Source organism: Sylvia atricapilla, chromosome 2 (genome assembly GCF_009819655.1).
Source record: "Sylvia atricapilla isolate bSylAtr1 chromosome 2, bSylAtr1.pri, whole genome shotgun sequence".
Lineage (NCBI taxonomy): Eukaryota > Metazoa > Chordata > Aves > Passeriformes > Sylviidae > Sylvia > Sylvia atricapilla.
The window spans coordinates 84,331,655-84,347,416 of NC_089141.1; the positions used below are offsets into that span (position 1 = coordinate 84,331,655).

Genomic DNA, 15,762 nt, shown 5'->3' on the forward strand with positions numbered 1-15,762 from the left:
GAGGAGTTTTGTAGCGTGTTTAGCACAAAGATATTACAGTCCATGACTATGGCTCCCAGCAATTCTTCTTAAACACTGTAAATTTGATTGCTCAAATAAAAATAGCAAGAAAATACTAAAAACCGTTTAAAATGCTATTTTTTCTATAGTTTTCTTCCAAAACCATTTTTGTAGTCTAGTGCTCTTTTTTTTTTCTACAAGCTATAGACAAGGCAGAGATAGTAATTTTAAGCTTATTAGCAAAATTACATAACCTCACCCTATGACCATTTCTTGCTGTACTTAAACTGCACATATGTTTGAGCAGAGGCCATTACTTTTTTTAGAAACTTTTGACATAATTTTTAAGATAAGCCTAGTTGGCGAAAGCCCTAACGTATTTTTAAATAAGCCTTTATTATTGCAAGTGTTAATGACAGCAATAGCCTAATGCATTTCAAGCTAGGAGACCCCACAGACAAGGCTATTTTAAAAGACCGAGCCCTTTTTTTCTGTTTAAGGAGAAACAGAAGTCTACCAGAGGAGTAGATCTTCCTTCAAAAAGTCAGAGAAATGCTTAATAAACCTACACTTTTCATCTTGCAAAAGGAAACTGAAATATACAGAATAACTCAGAAAAAGCATAGCACATTCCAGGATGAAGGATTTAATGCACCATATTAATAATGTAGAGAGATCCCTGTGGCCATTACAAAGCAAACCATAAGGTATTGAGCTTATGAACATAAAAAAACATGGTCCAAGAATAAAGAAGGGAAGATAATAAATTGGATGGAGTAAAGAAAAAGAAATGCAAATCTAGCAAATGGTTACAAGAGAACAAAAACTTAAACTGTGTTTCTTCAGAGGTTCCCATACATTCCTGACTTGTGGTGCCCAAAACAGGTACCTGAATAAGCACACAGAGCTGCTCTCAAAGTGGAACAAAGAGGTAAGACACAGAGGGTAACTGTACCCCACTCCAGAGCCAACCACACAACTCTCCACAGGAACAGGAACAGTATCTCCCACGTTAAGATGTTCAATTCACTGATGGTCACTTCTGTAGAATCACTCCCAAGGTGAGAGTATTCCACACTACCTTAAAGGAAGGAAGTTTCCAGGTATGGAAAGCCCAGGTACAGCAATATGGCTTGCCTAAGGCAGCAAAAGATGGTGCACCTGGGGACACTTCAGTCCTATTGCAAATTTTACAGAAGAGAGAGAATCCAATGATAATAGACAGTCCTCATAGCTCAGACCTCCTTAAGCAAAACAAATGAAACTTCTGCTTTAAACCTTGAAAAGAAGCCACACTCACAGGCAATAAAATTTCTCTAACTAATACAGAGAAGAAAAACACAGCATTCCAGTAATTCAGAAAGAATTTTGTTCCCCTGATATTCTCAACCTAGAGATGTTTTAAAAGCATCTTTTTTTTCCCCAGAAAAAAAGTACCTATCCAGACAGATAGTTTTTGACTGGCTGTCAAGAAAAAGAAAATAGAGCAATTTATATTAGAAAATACTAAGAAACAATTCTCAGATAGAAGCAAAATGTTTACAAACTTTCCAAGGAAAGTTCTAAAATATGTTGATAATAGAAGTATTAAAATGCCTGATTTTCCACTGATTCATCCCTGAATGGACACTGGCTCACTAAATTAAAACCATTTTCAGTTATAATTGGGGATTTGAATTTTCATCTGTGGGGCTTATAAAAGACTATTTCAGCAGAGCACCACAGTTAGATGGATGAAGGTCAAACATAAATAGAAATTTCTCACTGTCCAAGTCAGACTTCCGAGAAAAGCATAGAGAACAAAATAGGTACACGCAATTCCCAGCATACAACAGAATTATTTCTGAAAGTACTCTATCATTTTCCTAAATTTGATTTCCACTAAATCAGAGCCAAAGTGAACAAACAGTCCAACTGAACACTGAATTAATCCATTAAAAAGGTCTGGGCTTCAAACATCCACATTGTCCAGAAAATTAATTCAATAACAGTGTGCCTCACATCATGAACTGCAGCCCTTGTTTGACAGAGGACGAAGCAGCAGCATAAAGAAAATGGAATGACTCCTCCCCTACGACAGAGATCCTCAGCCATTATTCGTATGTTGAAGGAATAGCACATCTTTGTCACTAGATACAAACATAAGATTTGCAAAATAACCACTCCACTGAATTCATGTCCACCATTCCCCTGATAAACAGAAACATCTAGATTCTTCAGGATTGTATCTCAGAAACCCAAGACTGACAATTCCCTTTTCCTGGAAGGAAAGAATCATCTGTCTGCATCTTGAAGAAAAAGTAGATCTTCATCGGTTCCTGAAGGGAATGTTATTTGTGATTAAAGGCAGGTTAGAAATGATACAAAAAAAATTAAGTGATTACCTCTCCTATAAAGACAACCATAACACAATCCAGTTTTTCTTCAGGGGACAGCTTATCAATAAGGGAGTGAAGAGTTTCTGTAAGGTAAGACTTGACTTTTCTTTTCACTGTAGGTATTCCCATTACAATGGAAACTGAAATCAAACAAACCAGAAAGGTACTTTCAGTGATTTCATACACAAGATAGAAAACAAAAATCTTGCAGTAAGGCATTACTTAAGAAATGCAAAGGTTTAAAAGGTGGAGATTACAATAATTAAAAATAGTTTAAAAATATGCCACTCAGCATCAGGAGTATGACCAACAGTTAACACTAATGCTCAGAACAAACACAGCAGACAAAAAAGCCCCCAATCCTAGACAGGTCAGACTATTGTGCAGGTGTGTTGGGCTGATCCTGACTGGACACCAGGTACCCACCAAAGCTGCTATATCGCTCACTTAGCTGGACAGGGAAGAGAAAACAAAGAATGGCTTTGTGTAGAAATAAGGCCAGGGAGAGATCGCTCGCCAGTTAGTGCCACGGTCAAAGCAGACTTGAGGAAGCTAATTTATTACCAATCTAATAAACAAATAAATCCAAACCTTAAAATAATTTTCCTTCACCCTTCCCTTCTTCCTGGGCTCAACTTCACACCTGATTTCTCTACCTCCAGGAGCACAGGGAATAGAGGCTGGAATTCAGTTCATCAAACACAATCTCCAGCACTTCTTTCTCCTCAGTGGGAGGACTCCTCAGACTCTTGCCCTGATCCAGGATGGGATCCCTCCCATGGCAGATGGTCCTCCACGAACATCTCCAATGTAAGCCCTTCCTAAAGGCTGCAGTTCTTCATAAATTGCTCCAGCATGGGTCCCCTTCCATGGGCTGCAGTCCTTCAGGAACAGGGTACTCAAGTGTGGGCCCATCACAGGGTTACAAGGTTTGCCAGCAAACCTGCTCTACCGTGGGCTCCTCTCTCCATGGGCCTACAGGTCCTGCCAGGAGCCTGCTCCCATGTGATCTTCCCATGGAGTCACAGTCTCTTTTGGGCATCCACCTGCTGTGACATGGGGTCCTCCAGAGGCTGCAGGTGGATACCTGCTCCATGGGCTGCAGGGACACAGCTGCCTCTCCACACTCTTCACCATGGGCTGCAGGGGACTCTCTGCCCTAGACACCTAGAGCACCTCCTCCCTCTCCCTGCACGTTCTCACTCCTCTCTCCAGCTGCCATTGCCCCTGAGCAGTTTTTTTCCCCCGGCTCTTCAATCTGTTATTCCAGTGGTGCTGGTCTGGCTATTGGTTCCACTGGACATAGGGAAAGCTGCTGGCACCCTCTTAGAGAAGCCATCCCTCTAGCCCCTGTGACCAAAACATTGTCACACAAACCCCAATACTATAGGAAATAATCAACAACCATGGCATTATTCAAACAAGGTGCACCAAGAGTGATTAAACTCCCTGATTTCAGTTTAAAAATATAAGTGGTATAACCATTCCTCAAAACTCAAGTATTTAACTTCTCAGAAGTCATCTTTTAAAATTATACTGCTGAAAGCCTCTATTACTTTCATTTTATCTGGTTTTGGTTCTTCTGAAAAAACAAGTCCAGGAACACAGAACTGCATGGAAGTTCCTCAGTGAAATTCCTTATCTCTGACAAAAGTACCAAAAATGCAAAGCAATACATCCCCAGCTACAATGTTATTAACACCACCTTTCAGCAGGCCATTTGAGTCCTGTGTTACTTAACTTTTCCATAACGTTTCTTCTGCACTGTGCCCTGGGCTGGCTACCAACTGGGAACACTGCAGATAGCAGCAGGAAAGCAGTGAAAGACTTCATGAAGTCCTGAAACCCTGAAATTCCCCACTCTGTTTAATTAAATAAACCTGGTTCCAATTCCTATTTTGTAATTCCAAATTTCTGCCATATATTCCCAGGGGGACATAATACAGACTTCACTTAAAACAATGATGAATTATTAGATTTTTCCTCCCTGAACAACAACATTGAAAAAAAAGGTATTTATAGTAAGAAAAATAAACCTGTGGCCCGAGCCCACGCATTTGTCATACAGGTATGCCTTCTGTTAAAAGAAGGAGCAATCAAACTCACTGATGTAATTAAAAAATAAAAGCCATCAGTGACTACATCACTGAATTTTTTTTTCCCCTCCAGTGACTGTCCAGATTTTATTGATGCAATTATATCTGATTTTCTTAGTTCTCTCAACATTTAATTTATACATTGAAATATACTGTTCAGAACAACAGAAACATCAATGCTAAAATAATTATAACCATGCATGGTTGCCCTGCAAATCTGAAAAGCCAAAGGGATATATCCATTAGCAGTTCAGAATCTGAAATGCTTGAGCTTTGTTTCCTTTTAGCTACAAAAAAATTCATCCAGACTAAATGGTTCTTAATGCATACCTTAACACAGCATGGGGTGTGACTGAGATTATGCAGAAAAGAGCAAAGCTGAGACCAAGCTCCTTTCATCTTGGATTCAGTGTGAATTCAAAGAATACCAATATCACACAAGTTAAATGAGATGTCCTTGATCTACCAAGAAATACAGTAAATTCTTTTTCTAAAACTAGAAGGTCCTCCAGATATAAAACATTAAATAACCATCATATCAGCATACCTCCTGTCCTTCCAAGGCCAACCTGCACAGAAGGTTGAAGGCTTCCTTCATTTTTCAACAAATGAGGCAAATGGTAATAGATATTTGGCACTTGAAGAGATTTTCTGCTTGTTAGCTCTTTCAGCAATTTCAGTGTCTCATCTGCAAACATACAGGAAATCAGTAATGCAGAAACCAAATTATATTAAGTTTTAAGCAATAGTAAACAGTATAAAATTCCAAACTTGGTCCTAACTGAAAGCCAGAATAAACTGTGCACTTTTTTGAGTCATTATATCTTGTCTACAAAAGAAGACCTTTCTTTTTTCCATTTTTTTAATAAACGATGGCCAAGACTATTTTGCCCCTATTGTCTTCTTACAGATACAGTTAATATTTACCTGATCACATAGGACTCAGTGTGAATTTACAGAAGTAAAGAATGCTCCATTTATTTGGGGGATTGGTGATTTTGCTGGTTTTTTCCTAATTAATCAAATGGGAGGCTTATTTCCCTAGATAATTTTTTGCTTTTGTTTACAGAGGTCATCACCATCCAGCAAACACTACTGCAAGTAACTTTTCAGAGCTATGAATACATATTGGAATATACTGCACATAGATATATAAAACAAATGCTATATATAGCATTAAACATACAGGTGATATTTTGAGTATTCCTGAAAAAAAACCTAACGTAAATTTATTTTAGTCCACTAGAATAGAATTATCCTATTAGATTACATTAGAATCATTCTTGCTCTTTCTGGTGCAACTGCCTTTCAGTATGTCCAGGTGGCTCTCAAAGTCACAAATCACAGGTTTTAAAATTACCCTGCTGTGTGTGTTAATTTTCTTGCATCAAGTGTGAAAACAACTCATTTTAAATGACAAATATGATAGCATATGGATCTTTGAAAACTTATGGGCTTTATTATCTCAAGTTAAGTAAAAACTTAACTTAGTAGTCAAGGTTTCTTGAGATAAAATTGAGAACTAAGAAAAAGAAAGCCATAAGTATAATTCCTCTCAGATTTTGAGCAGAGCTGCTTTAAAGATAGATGGGTTTTGTTGTGGATTTTGGTTCTGTATGTTTGGAGATTTTTCAATTATTTATTTTTAGGTGAAACAAAATTCCTAACCACCTCAAACCTTGCAAAAAGCCTTGTAAATGGATGCCATAAGTAGACATGTCTATTTTGATAGACTCCAATACAAGCACATTTTACTTCTGCTAACATTTTTTTAACTTCATCTGCAAAGCCTGGACTAAATTCTGTCCAAGTATGACAGCTCTTTGTCTGAATGGATAAGAATCTACACAAAACAATCTGGAATTCTTTCAGCCTCAAAAAGAGCAAATAGTATTATGAATACCTAAGCGTACTAAGCTTGATAAAAACCTATCTAATACTATGTTCTGAGCACAAAAGCTCAGTAATTCAGCTGGCTTCCCCTTATGGTTCTAAATGAAAAAATGTGGATGTCCATCCCAGCTGGGATCCAGACATGGTAGAATGTTAAGTGAGTTATTACTTTCAGCTACATCAGAAGAGAGTACCTCCCTTTAAGTATATTGTCTAAAAGCAAGCTAAGTCAATTTTAGAAACAAATGTGGTAATAACTTAATCCAAAATCAAGAATCAAAATTATTTGACCTCCTCCATGCTTTACTTTAAAAGCAAAAAAACACACATGAAATAGGAAGACAAGATTTATAGACCATGCTAAATGTAATCTTTATCTGTGCAATTCTTGGAGATCCAGGGAACTACTGAGATCAGGCCATTAGTGTCAGACAGCAATTCATGAGTGGCATCAGCACTGGAGCCTATAATTATAACCATTTCCCAACACACAAAAAAAAAAAAAAAAAAAAAAAAAAAAAAAAAAACCCAAAAAACTATCGAAAATAGTAAATCATAGCACAAATGCAAGTAAGACAAAAATTCAGAAACTTTGTCCCAGGCTTTTGAATTGCAAAACCCTTCAGCTTTCAACTCTTCATTAGACCAACACAGTGAAATTTCTGCAACCTACCAAGTCAGACACCTTGACAGAAAATTCGTACTTGTTTGTTATTCATTTTCCATCCACAAAAATCAGAGCAATGAAACAGTAACGGTGTGATTTTAAAAGTTAGTGTCTATAGTCTGGTGAATATTGCAGTGTTTTTCCTCCAATATTGACAAACAGCTTTTTGTAAACGTGACCATCCACCTCCAAAATGGGTAAAAACTTATGGAAGACTTTACCAGTTTAATCACTAGTTATTGAAAAGGCCATTTCCTGTACTTTTTACAAATCATAACCAATACTTTAGTCTGCATGATTTAATACCTTCTAGTTGAGCATATTTTAATACCTTGCTTTTAAGCATATTTTTAACTGCTTCAAGTTCATCCATTTCTTCTGTTTGCTCACTCTTCCCCTCTGACTCTATTTTAAAAGTGATGTAAATTAATTGTCAAAATATATTCAATGTAATAAATAAGTAAACAGACGTTCCAAACTTTGGGAGATAGGTGTGGAGTAAGTAATTCTTACGACTTTAGACACTGAATAAGGGTGGGTGAATCATTAAGAACAACAACTGGAAAAAAACAAACCAAAAACATCCACACCAGATACAACGTATTACATACACATTCTTTATTCACACTGCTGAACAGTTTCATTTGGCTTTCTTGGTAGCAATTTCTTATTCTATAGTAGTAGGAAGAGATGTTGGCATTGCAGAGCGATAAAAAATACCTCCGAGTGCGTACCTGAGAAGTTATTCATTGCATTCTTACTGCTGTTAGTTTCTGCCACGGCCCTCCTGAACTGCTCCAGGATGGCGTTGAGCTCGGAGGAGCGCTGCAGCGTGCGGTGCTCGGCGATGCGCAGGCGTTCCTTCAGAGCGTGAAACTCCCGCTGATAGGCAATCAGCTTTTCTAGGGGGGAAAGCCACGAGTCGGGTTATTTGCAGAAACAAGCACCTCCTGACAGATGCGACAAGCGCCTGACGCTGCTGGGCGGTGCAGCACCTGGAAGGCGCCCGAAGGCAGAGCGGAGGAGCGCGGCGCCCCGGCGTCGGCCCAGCGCAGCGCGGGCAGAGCCAGCGGCACCACCGCGGCGTGCAGGGCGGGCAGTGACCGGGATACCCCTCACCGCAGCCACACGGGCAACCCTGAGCACCCAGCACAAGGCAGCTCCCGGCCACTTCTTGGAACAGACGCCCACAAAACAATTCTTCTAAGAAGCCACACAGGAGCGGCCCCTTACTACGGGTTTTACCCACTCTCCGATGGCCAGCCTGGCAGAAACGTGGCTACAATAATGAGCAAGACGGCTGATCGAGAGCGCCTTGAAAAAATCAAAAGGGTTTTATTAACGAAGGAAAATAATACAAAAAGCAAAGCAAACAAAGCTAAGCACAGCACAGAGACAAACTCCTTGCTTGCTACAGCATCTCGAAAAGCGTGGAGTTCCTTTGTTCTCTCTCTTTAGTACTTACTAGCTTAGGTGGGCTTTTCGGCCCTTGGCCCAATGAGTGTAAGAACAGCCTTTGGGTAACATTCTCGGGGTCCAGTCTACACTTCTGGGCTGGCTCCGAGCCAATTACAAGGAGAAAGCCACAGAACTTTCCAGCTAACTTCTTAACGTGTCAAAAGGTAAAGTGAGACTCTTTTCCTCTTTGGAAGCACCTGCTAGAGGTGTAGGGATTGCATTACCACACCTTACAAAAGCGCAGGTAACATCTCCTGAAGGACTCCTCTGAATACTCTGCAAGGATGAGTGGAACCTGACAGTATTTCAGACAGAACAATTTTAAACCCAAGTTTTAACTTAACTTTATGGTCAGTACCTGAAAACTGAAGCACAAATTTTTTTTAATCAAAATTCTGTTGATGTTGATATATATACATACTCTTGAAAGGGGACCAAAAGGGAGATGGAAACACCAAAACTGATTTGCTGATACATTCCCTTTGCCCTTGACACCCAGTAAACTAAGTGGGTCTGGATTTTGTATCCTTTCTTCTTCCAATTGGTAATTTCCTCAAATTTCTGCTCACCATCATCACTATCACCCTCCTTCAACCAATGCACAGATCCTGGAGTATTTTAAGTGAATTTGGAACTCAATCAATATTCCAGTATTTACCTATCCATTCCTAGTCTTTGCATATTGCGATGGTAGGGAAGCAGAAGTTTAGCAAGCAATTTGAAACTTTCATTGTTATATTACATAACACATGGGGCAAGAAGGGCATTAGAGTCAACTTCCCTTAATTAATAAGGCTGCTTTTCCTCCAAATTATTTCAGTTTACATTTCTTTGATTTTTTTTCTTTTTTTCTTTTATTGGTAGTTGAGATGTACTCCTCCCATTATGTTAAGAAACCTTAATTAACTAAAATGCCTTCTGTTTTGAAGACTGAAAAATAAAAACATAGCTCACTACCTCTTAAAAACATTTCCTGTGCCAGCTTTTTCTTTTTTTTTTTTTTTTTTTTTTTCTTCTTTCATTAAAACCAAATGGTTATTGCTTTTGTGCCAACAAACCCAGAACACAGATGCTGGCCCACGACACAGTGCTAGGCACACTAGACACTGCCGACTGAATCCAGGCTGCTATTTGAAATAGGAATTGATGCTTTAGTCAGCACTACTTAGAAGACTGGGAAAGCTTTTTGGAGTTTCCGGCATGAAAGCCATCCTCATTTGCCAAGGATAACTAACGAAGTAGTTCAGTCCTGATGTTTCCAGAGAACTGTACCGGTATTGCATTCATGGTACTTGAGACCTCAAAAGCATTAATTCCTTTAAGAAATACTAGACAAGTAGTCAACTTCTCCCAGTTCCTTCAACCAGACATATCTAGGTTAAGAAGGCTGCTTTAAAAGATACATAAACTCCTGGCACCTATCCTTCACAAACATATGGCAATTTTTTTTCCATTAAGCACAATATCATTCAGTCAAGTATAATTAAAAATCCTAAGATTACAAATACAGTAAGATTTTAAGTCTACTACCCTATGAGAATTTTTCTAGTTATTTATGCAAAATGAAATAAAATAATTCTTCGCTTATGTGAATTTAAGTGACCTCAAACAATTACATCTCTAACACTACTAAAGCTAGCTCTTCCCATAGTTTGGGAGTTTAATGTGTAATTTGGCACTTTGGTACTTGTTTTATAATATGGCTGCCTGTACTTTTAAATAAACAAACTAAATTTAAATGTCTAACATTCATAACACTAGCACACTTTCAGTACTTCAAAGATCAACTGCTCAGATACTTAATTACTTACAAACAGAGAACCACACATTTTATCTCACACTGAAATTTTATTTCATAGTGAAAGGCACTTGCAGAGAAAATACTTCTTAAGACTCCTACAGTACCACCATTAGCAGTGACCACATGTCCTAGACTTTAGAAAAGCAACCCTTAAGTCATCAGCGGTTTATAAATATTCTAATTTGACTTTCCAGAGTTCCTGACTAAGTACTTGGGAATGAGCCTACAAGATTAAATTTAAGAGTCTATTTTTATTTAAACTTTGACTGAGCTCAAGTTTGGTAGAGAAAGTCCTATTTAACTAATTTTTATCATTCTGTGATGAAATCACCCTCCTCATGGATGAAGACAAAGCGAAGGCAAGGCAGTGGTTGGTACAGTCTCACCTGGAGCGCTGTGTGCAGTTCTGGGCCCCACAGTTTCAAAAGGATGTGGAGTTCTCTGCATCCAGAGGAGGGCAACACAGCTGGTGACAGAGCTGCAAGGTCTGTTCTGTGGGGAGTGACTGGGGACTTTGGGTTGGTTTACTTTGGAGAAATGGAGGTTGGAGGGGTGACCTCATTGCTCTGTGTAGCTTCCTGAGGGGGGAAATTGGAGATGGACATGTTGAGCTCCTCTCCCTGGTGCTTAGTGATAGGACACATGGGAATGGTCCTAAGCTATGCCAAGGATGTTCAGATTGGACATCAGAAAGCATTTCTTTACTGAGACATTGGTAAAAGGCTGGAACAGGTTTCCTAGAGAGCATAAAGTATTTAAGAGGCATCTGGACAATGCTCCTAATAATATGCTTTAGCTTTTGGTAATCCCTGAAGTGGTCAGGCAGTTGGACTAAATGATTGTTGGTAGGTCCCTTCTGAGATATCCTATTCTGTGATAAGCTGACTTGCAAGCACTGTATATACAAAAGAGTCAACAGTGAATGTGATATTTTCAAAATACATTTGACCCTTTATTGTTTTATTCCTCAGAGATTTCTCCAAAACCAAAAGAAATTGAATTGATTTCTTGTCCAGAAGTATGAAAACACTATTTTTGATTGCTGTTACAGTAAAAAGGAAAGTACTGAGCCTAAAAATCACTAAGGAAACAGAGGTCAGTGATCACCATCATAAAAAAAGATTATTTTTCTACAAGATTATGAATTCTTTTTATTCTCATACTGATATCTAGAGTTATTTAAGAAAACAGAGGAAAGAATTAAGACAGGAGTAGTAGGTTACTGGCCTTAGAACAGTTAGAACACTATGAAAGAACCCCAAACATAACACCCCTATTCTCTGACAAACATAACACCCCTCCAACAGCAGTGGTAGCCAATATTGAAGAAATTTGGTCTCCAATAATTTCAAATTATTGCTCCAAAATATCCTCCAATACAAGCATATTTTTATTTAAGAATAATGTACTATGCATATTTTTATTTAAGAATAATGTACTATTTTACATTGAAATGAGAAGATTTTCCACACTTTTCTCTGGAAGCCAGAAAGATCACATAAAATAAATATCTTGTTAAGAAATTACTTGAGAACTGAAAGCATTAATTCTTCATAATTTTTCTCTTAAATTCTAGTTGGTTCAGCAAAACTCCAGGAGCTAAAGCCTAAATATTTTAGCTGGCCAGATGTTGTGCAGTTGTCTCAACACTATGTCAGTACTTTACCAACTGAATCAGTACTTTACCAACTTTTTTCCTTTGTTGCAATACGTTCTCTTCAATATGCAGAACCTAGAATTTAGACAAGCTCACTTGAAAATTGATGCAGAATTTTGAAAAGTGAAAATTCAAATGAAACTCTGGTGGTTTGCCTGTTTTTAGCCAGAGATAAAATCTCAGCTCTCAGCCTCCTCTGGGTTATTTACAGTTCTCCTACTAAGTAACTGTTAAAGGAAAGTTATTCCAAAATGACACCACTAACCCAAAATTACAAACCCAGGCCACTCTCCTCTTAGCCAGAGACCATCTTGACTACATAACTTGCTTAAGAGTTGTCTATATTTGAAGAAAAATTCAATTTTAAAACATGGAGCTTCTGAGCATCTTAGAATGCATCTAATTTCTTAGCTTGGGCTTTTGTACTCCTTGAAAAAATCTGTTTATGTACTTCAACCCCTGCTTTTTCTAACAGCAAAGAGCTTTCCCTTGAGATAAAAAGGGACATCAAAGAAAAGGAATAAGAAAACAGGCTATAGTTTGAGTTTAGAAAAGCATTTTGCAGAGTATCTGAGCTCAACTAAAATAGCATAAATCTGAATTGCAGGTAAATTACCAACACTGTCAGAACATTTGCTGTATTCTAATTCCAAATGAAATATCTACTGAACAACAAAACAGAAAAATACGTTGGAAACTCAATCAAAGCAATTTTAAGGCTATACAGTTTCAAAGTCAATAAAAATTATCAACAGCTTAGTTTATGTTCATGTTACTTTTTCAGCAAGGTTAGATTTTTTGATGCCCCAAGCCTGTCAGTGTTTAAGAGGCATTTGAACAATGACCTTAACAACGTGCTCTAACATTTGGTCACACCTGAAGCATTGAGGAGCACTAGATGACCACTGCAGTTCCCTTCCAGTTGAAACAGTCTATGCTATTCTACCATGAAAACTTTATGAAGTTTTTCTTCACTATTTGAGTGCACTGCTAGACTGAGTGGAGTGTGCACTTCTAAAAGGAAACAGAATTACCTAAAGACCCTTTCACAACTCAAGAACGTTTCAGCAATTCTCAGTTAGTACTGTCATTATTCCTCAAGGAAAGCCTTAACTGTCTGCTAAAATAACTACAGTCTACAACATAAAAAGCAGTATGAAAGCTTTGCAAGCTGTTATTTAACTGATCAATCAAACAGGTTCCCAAACACATTAAATCACAGACCATTTTCACAACTGAAAATTGAACACATTGAACTAAGATTGTTGAACTAAGGTGGCTGCATACACATAAAAAAAATAAATAAAAGCTCAGCTATAATTTACTCAAGAGCTCTGTGTTAATATGGCTGTTTGTGCCAAAGACAGATGCATCAGACAAGATCAGGAAAAGCTTTATGACCCTCCTATATCACAAGCAGGCAGTTGAGCTTTCCTTCCAACTCCAAACCAGCTAAACACCCAAAGTGATGGATCTGCCACACAGACAAAAAGGTAACCAGCCATAGACTTGGCATTGAAAAAAGACAGCAAGCCAAGCACAGAGGGCTTAGCTTTGCCAATTAATTGTAGGCCTGATTTATATTTTCTGCCCTTACCCAACTGAATCATAGAAACCACACCCCCTTTTCTCATTAAACAACAACAGGACACAAAGACAAAAGACTGTGGTTGACAACAAAGCATTGTACACAAATACTCAATGAGCAGAACACTTAGAGAAGGAACAGATACCTGACACAACAGGACTTTTCCTCTATCCAAGTGTGGAAACTTTAAATCATTATTCAAATCAACAGTGTATCACTGGCAACATCTCTACATTTGCCAATGTATCAATTGATGGCCCACCCTAGTGACAACCCTTTCAGCTTTTACAAGTTAAAGGTTCCGCAGCAAATGCCTCATTTTTCTGTACACCCTGTTGAAGAGTTATTAAAATGCCATTAAATAAATGTTTGAATCTGTGAGAACACATTGTAGTAAATGTTAATTCAGGTATTTCTGTGATTAGTTATTCTACAACTCATTTACTCCCATTATAAAAACCCTACAGTAGTTACCATCATGCCGTGGGTCAGAGACACTAACAAGTTTCATGAACTAATTCATTACACTCCCACCAAGGATGTTGATCAGTTTACAGATCCATATGGAGTAGAGGTCTTAACTGACAGCAGGCTTCTAAACTGGGTTTCATACAGAGTCAGTGGTGAGGCAAGAGGAGGTTACTCTCCAGCGAATTAAGGACTTGTCAGGATGCCAGCCAATTCAATTTGGCTCTTACAGGGCTCTTCTTTGTTTAAGCTACATGAGGTATAAAAATTAAGTTCTGCACTTCCCATAAAATCAGTTCAGATGTTTTATGTGATCCATGAAGCTGCAGTATCAAGTAAATCAGTATCCAGTAAGTCATGATGATACCTGTATGGGCCTGCACTTCAATCCCACAGATGTAAGCAATGAGAATTTTTTAGACCATGCTTGGTTCATAATATCCGAGCAGCTTATAAGCCATCACATTTGTACTATTACTGATAAAATACTCATCTTCATCTTTTAAAAGCAGATACCCTTTTAAATTAAAACCCTGCTATGCTAATATGTAGCAGACTAAATTATTTCCACTGTCAGCCACAAAAAAGTGAATTTCTTTAGTATATAAAATAAAATTCTTACCATGCTAGCACTTAAGTAATTCTTAACTTCATCTTAAAACTGACACTTTGACAAAGGCTACACTTTCTCTTTAGCACAGGTTTTGCAAAATATAACTGCAAATACAATTACCCAATAGTGTAATACAAAATTCTGTTCCTACTGCACTGTACAGTCATCCAATATCCACGAAAAGATGCACAGACAAAAACAGGAAATTCACTGAGATAGCATAAACATTGCTTGCTTTGCCCTTTGGAAGTGACTCCAGAGCTCAGAAGATATTCACAAGGCACAAACGAAGCACTGCATTCTCAAACGTCTGACCGAGGGGAGGCAAGCAGAGGAATTGTCAAACCAATCACACAGGCACAGACAAAAAGCTACGTCCACACAAGAGAGATACTAAAGATGTTCCAGAATCCTCCAGTGACATTTAGACTTACAAAAACAGCAAAACATTGCAGCAAGCTGAGCTAATTATCAAGTGTCAAAATCTGCACATAGGCACAAATCATATTTATAATCAGCAATGTCAAACAGTGAAGAGTAAAGAAGGTGTTAAAAAAAATTTGCCCCCAAAGTTTAAACCTCAAGCGTGCTCACAAATCAGATTCTGACTTGTCTCAAAACTAGCTAAAAGCTGATATATGGTGTCCTTGAAATGTTACATTGTATTACCATGGATGACTACTCAACAAATGCTAATGAGCTTCCCTGCTCCTAAAGTGAAATTAAAACCTTTTATAAACAAGCTATGATGAGTTATAAACCCCAAAGCAGTAAAGCAATCAACAATGTAAATAAAAATAAAGCAGTATACTGTAAAGGCTAACAACAAGACATGCTATAAATAAAAGCTCTTAAGAAAACTGCTCAAGGTCAAATTTTAGCAGTCCTCTCTGAACACTTGATTCTGTGGGCCTTTTTAGTTACAGAGCTTGTGGCTATGCCTACTCATAAAGCTATTTTATTATTTTGAAGGGATAGAGAAAATGCAATTTTTTGCAAGTATTATAGTCTGTGAAATTAAAGACAGGAAAATATGGTAGATGATTTACAAAAAAAAAAAAAAAAATCCTGCTAATAATGAACAAACATTTTCTGCATCGGGAAACAAACAAAATCAAGATGCAGGAAAATAAGTGGGTACGT

General features: G+C 37.9%; 1 protein-coding gene across 3 annotated transcripts in view; it reads right to left on the reverse strand.

The window, feature by feature from the left end:
- The window catches only part of MGAT4A (alpha-1,3-mannosyl-glycoprotein 4-beta-N-acetylglucosaminyltransferase A), a 78,767-nt gene that overhangs the window by 43,634 nt on the left and 19,371 nt on the right, over positions 1 to 15,762 (reverse strand). For all 3 annotated transcript variants that reach the window (XM_066313613.1, XM_066313614.1, XM_066313615.1), the window contains 3 exons: positions 7,769 to 7,936; positions 5,022 to 5,162; positions 2,385 to 2,518 (listed from right to left, as the gene is read on the reverse strand). In XM_066313613.1, coding sequence (XP_066169710.1) covers positions 2,385 to 2,518; positions 5,022 to 5,162; positions 7,769 to 7,936 — 443 coding nt within the window. The remainder of the gene's footprint in view (positions 1 to 2,384; positions 2,519 to 5,021; positions 5,163 to 7,768; positions 7,937 to 15,762) is intronic.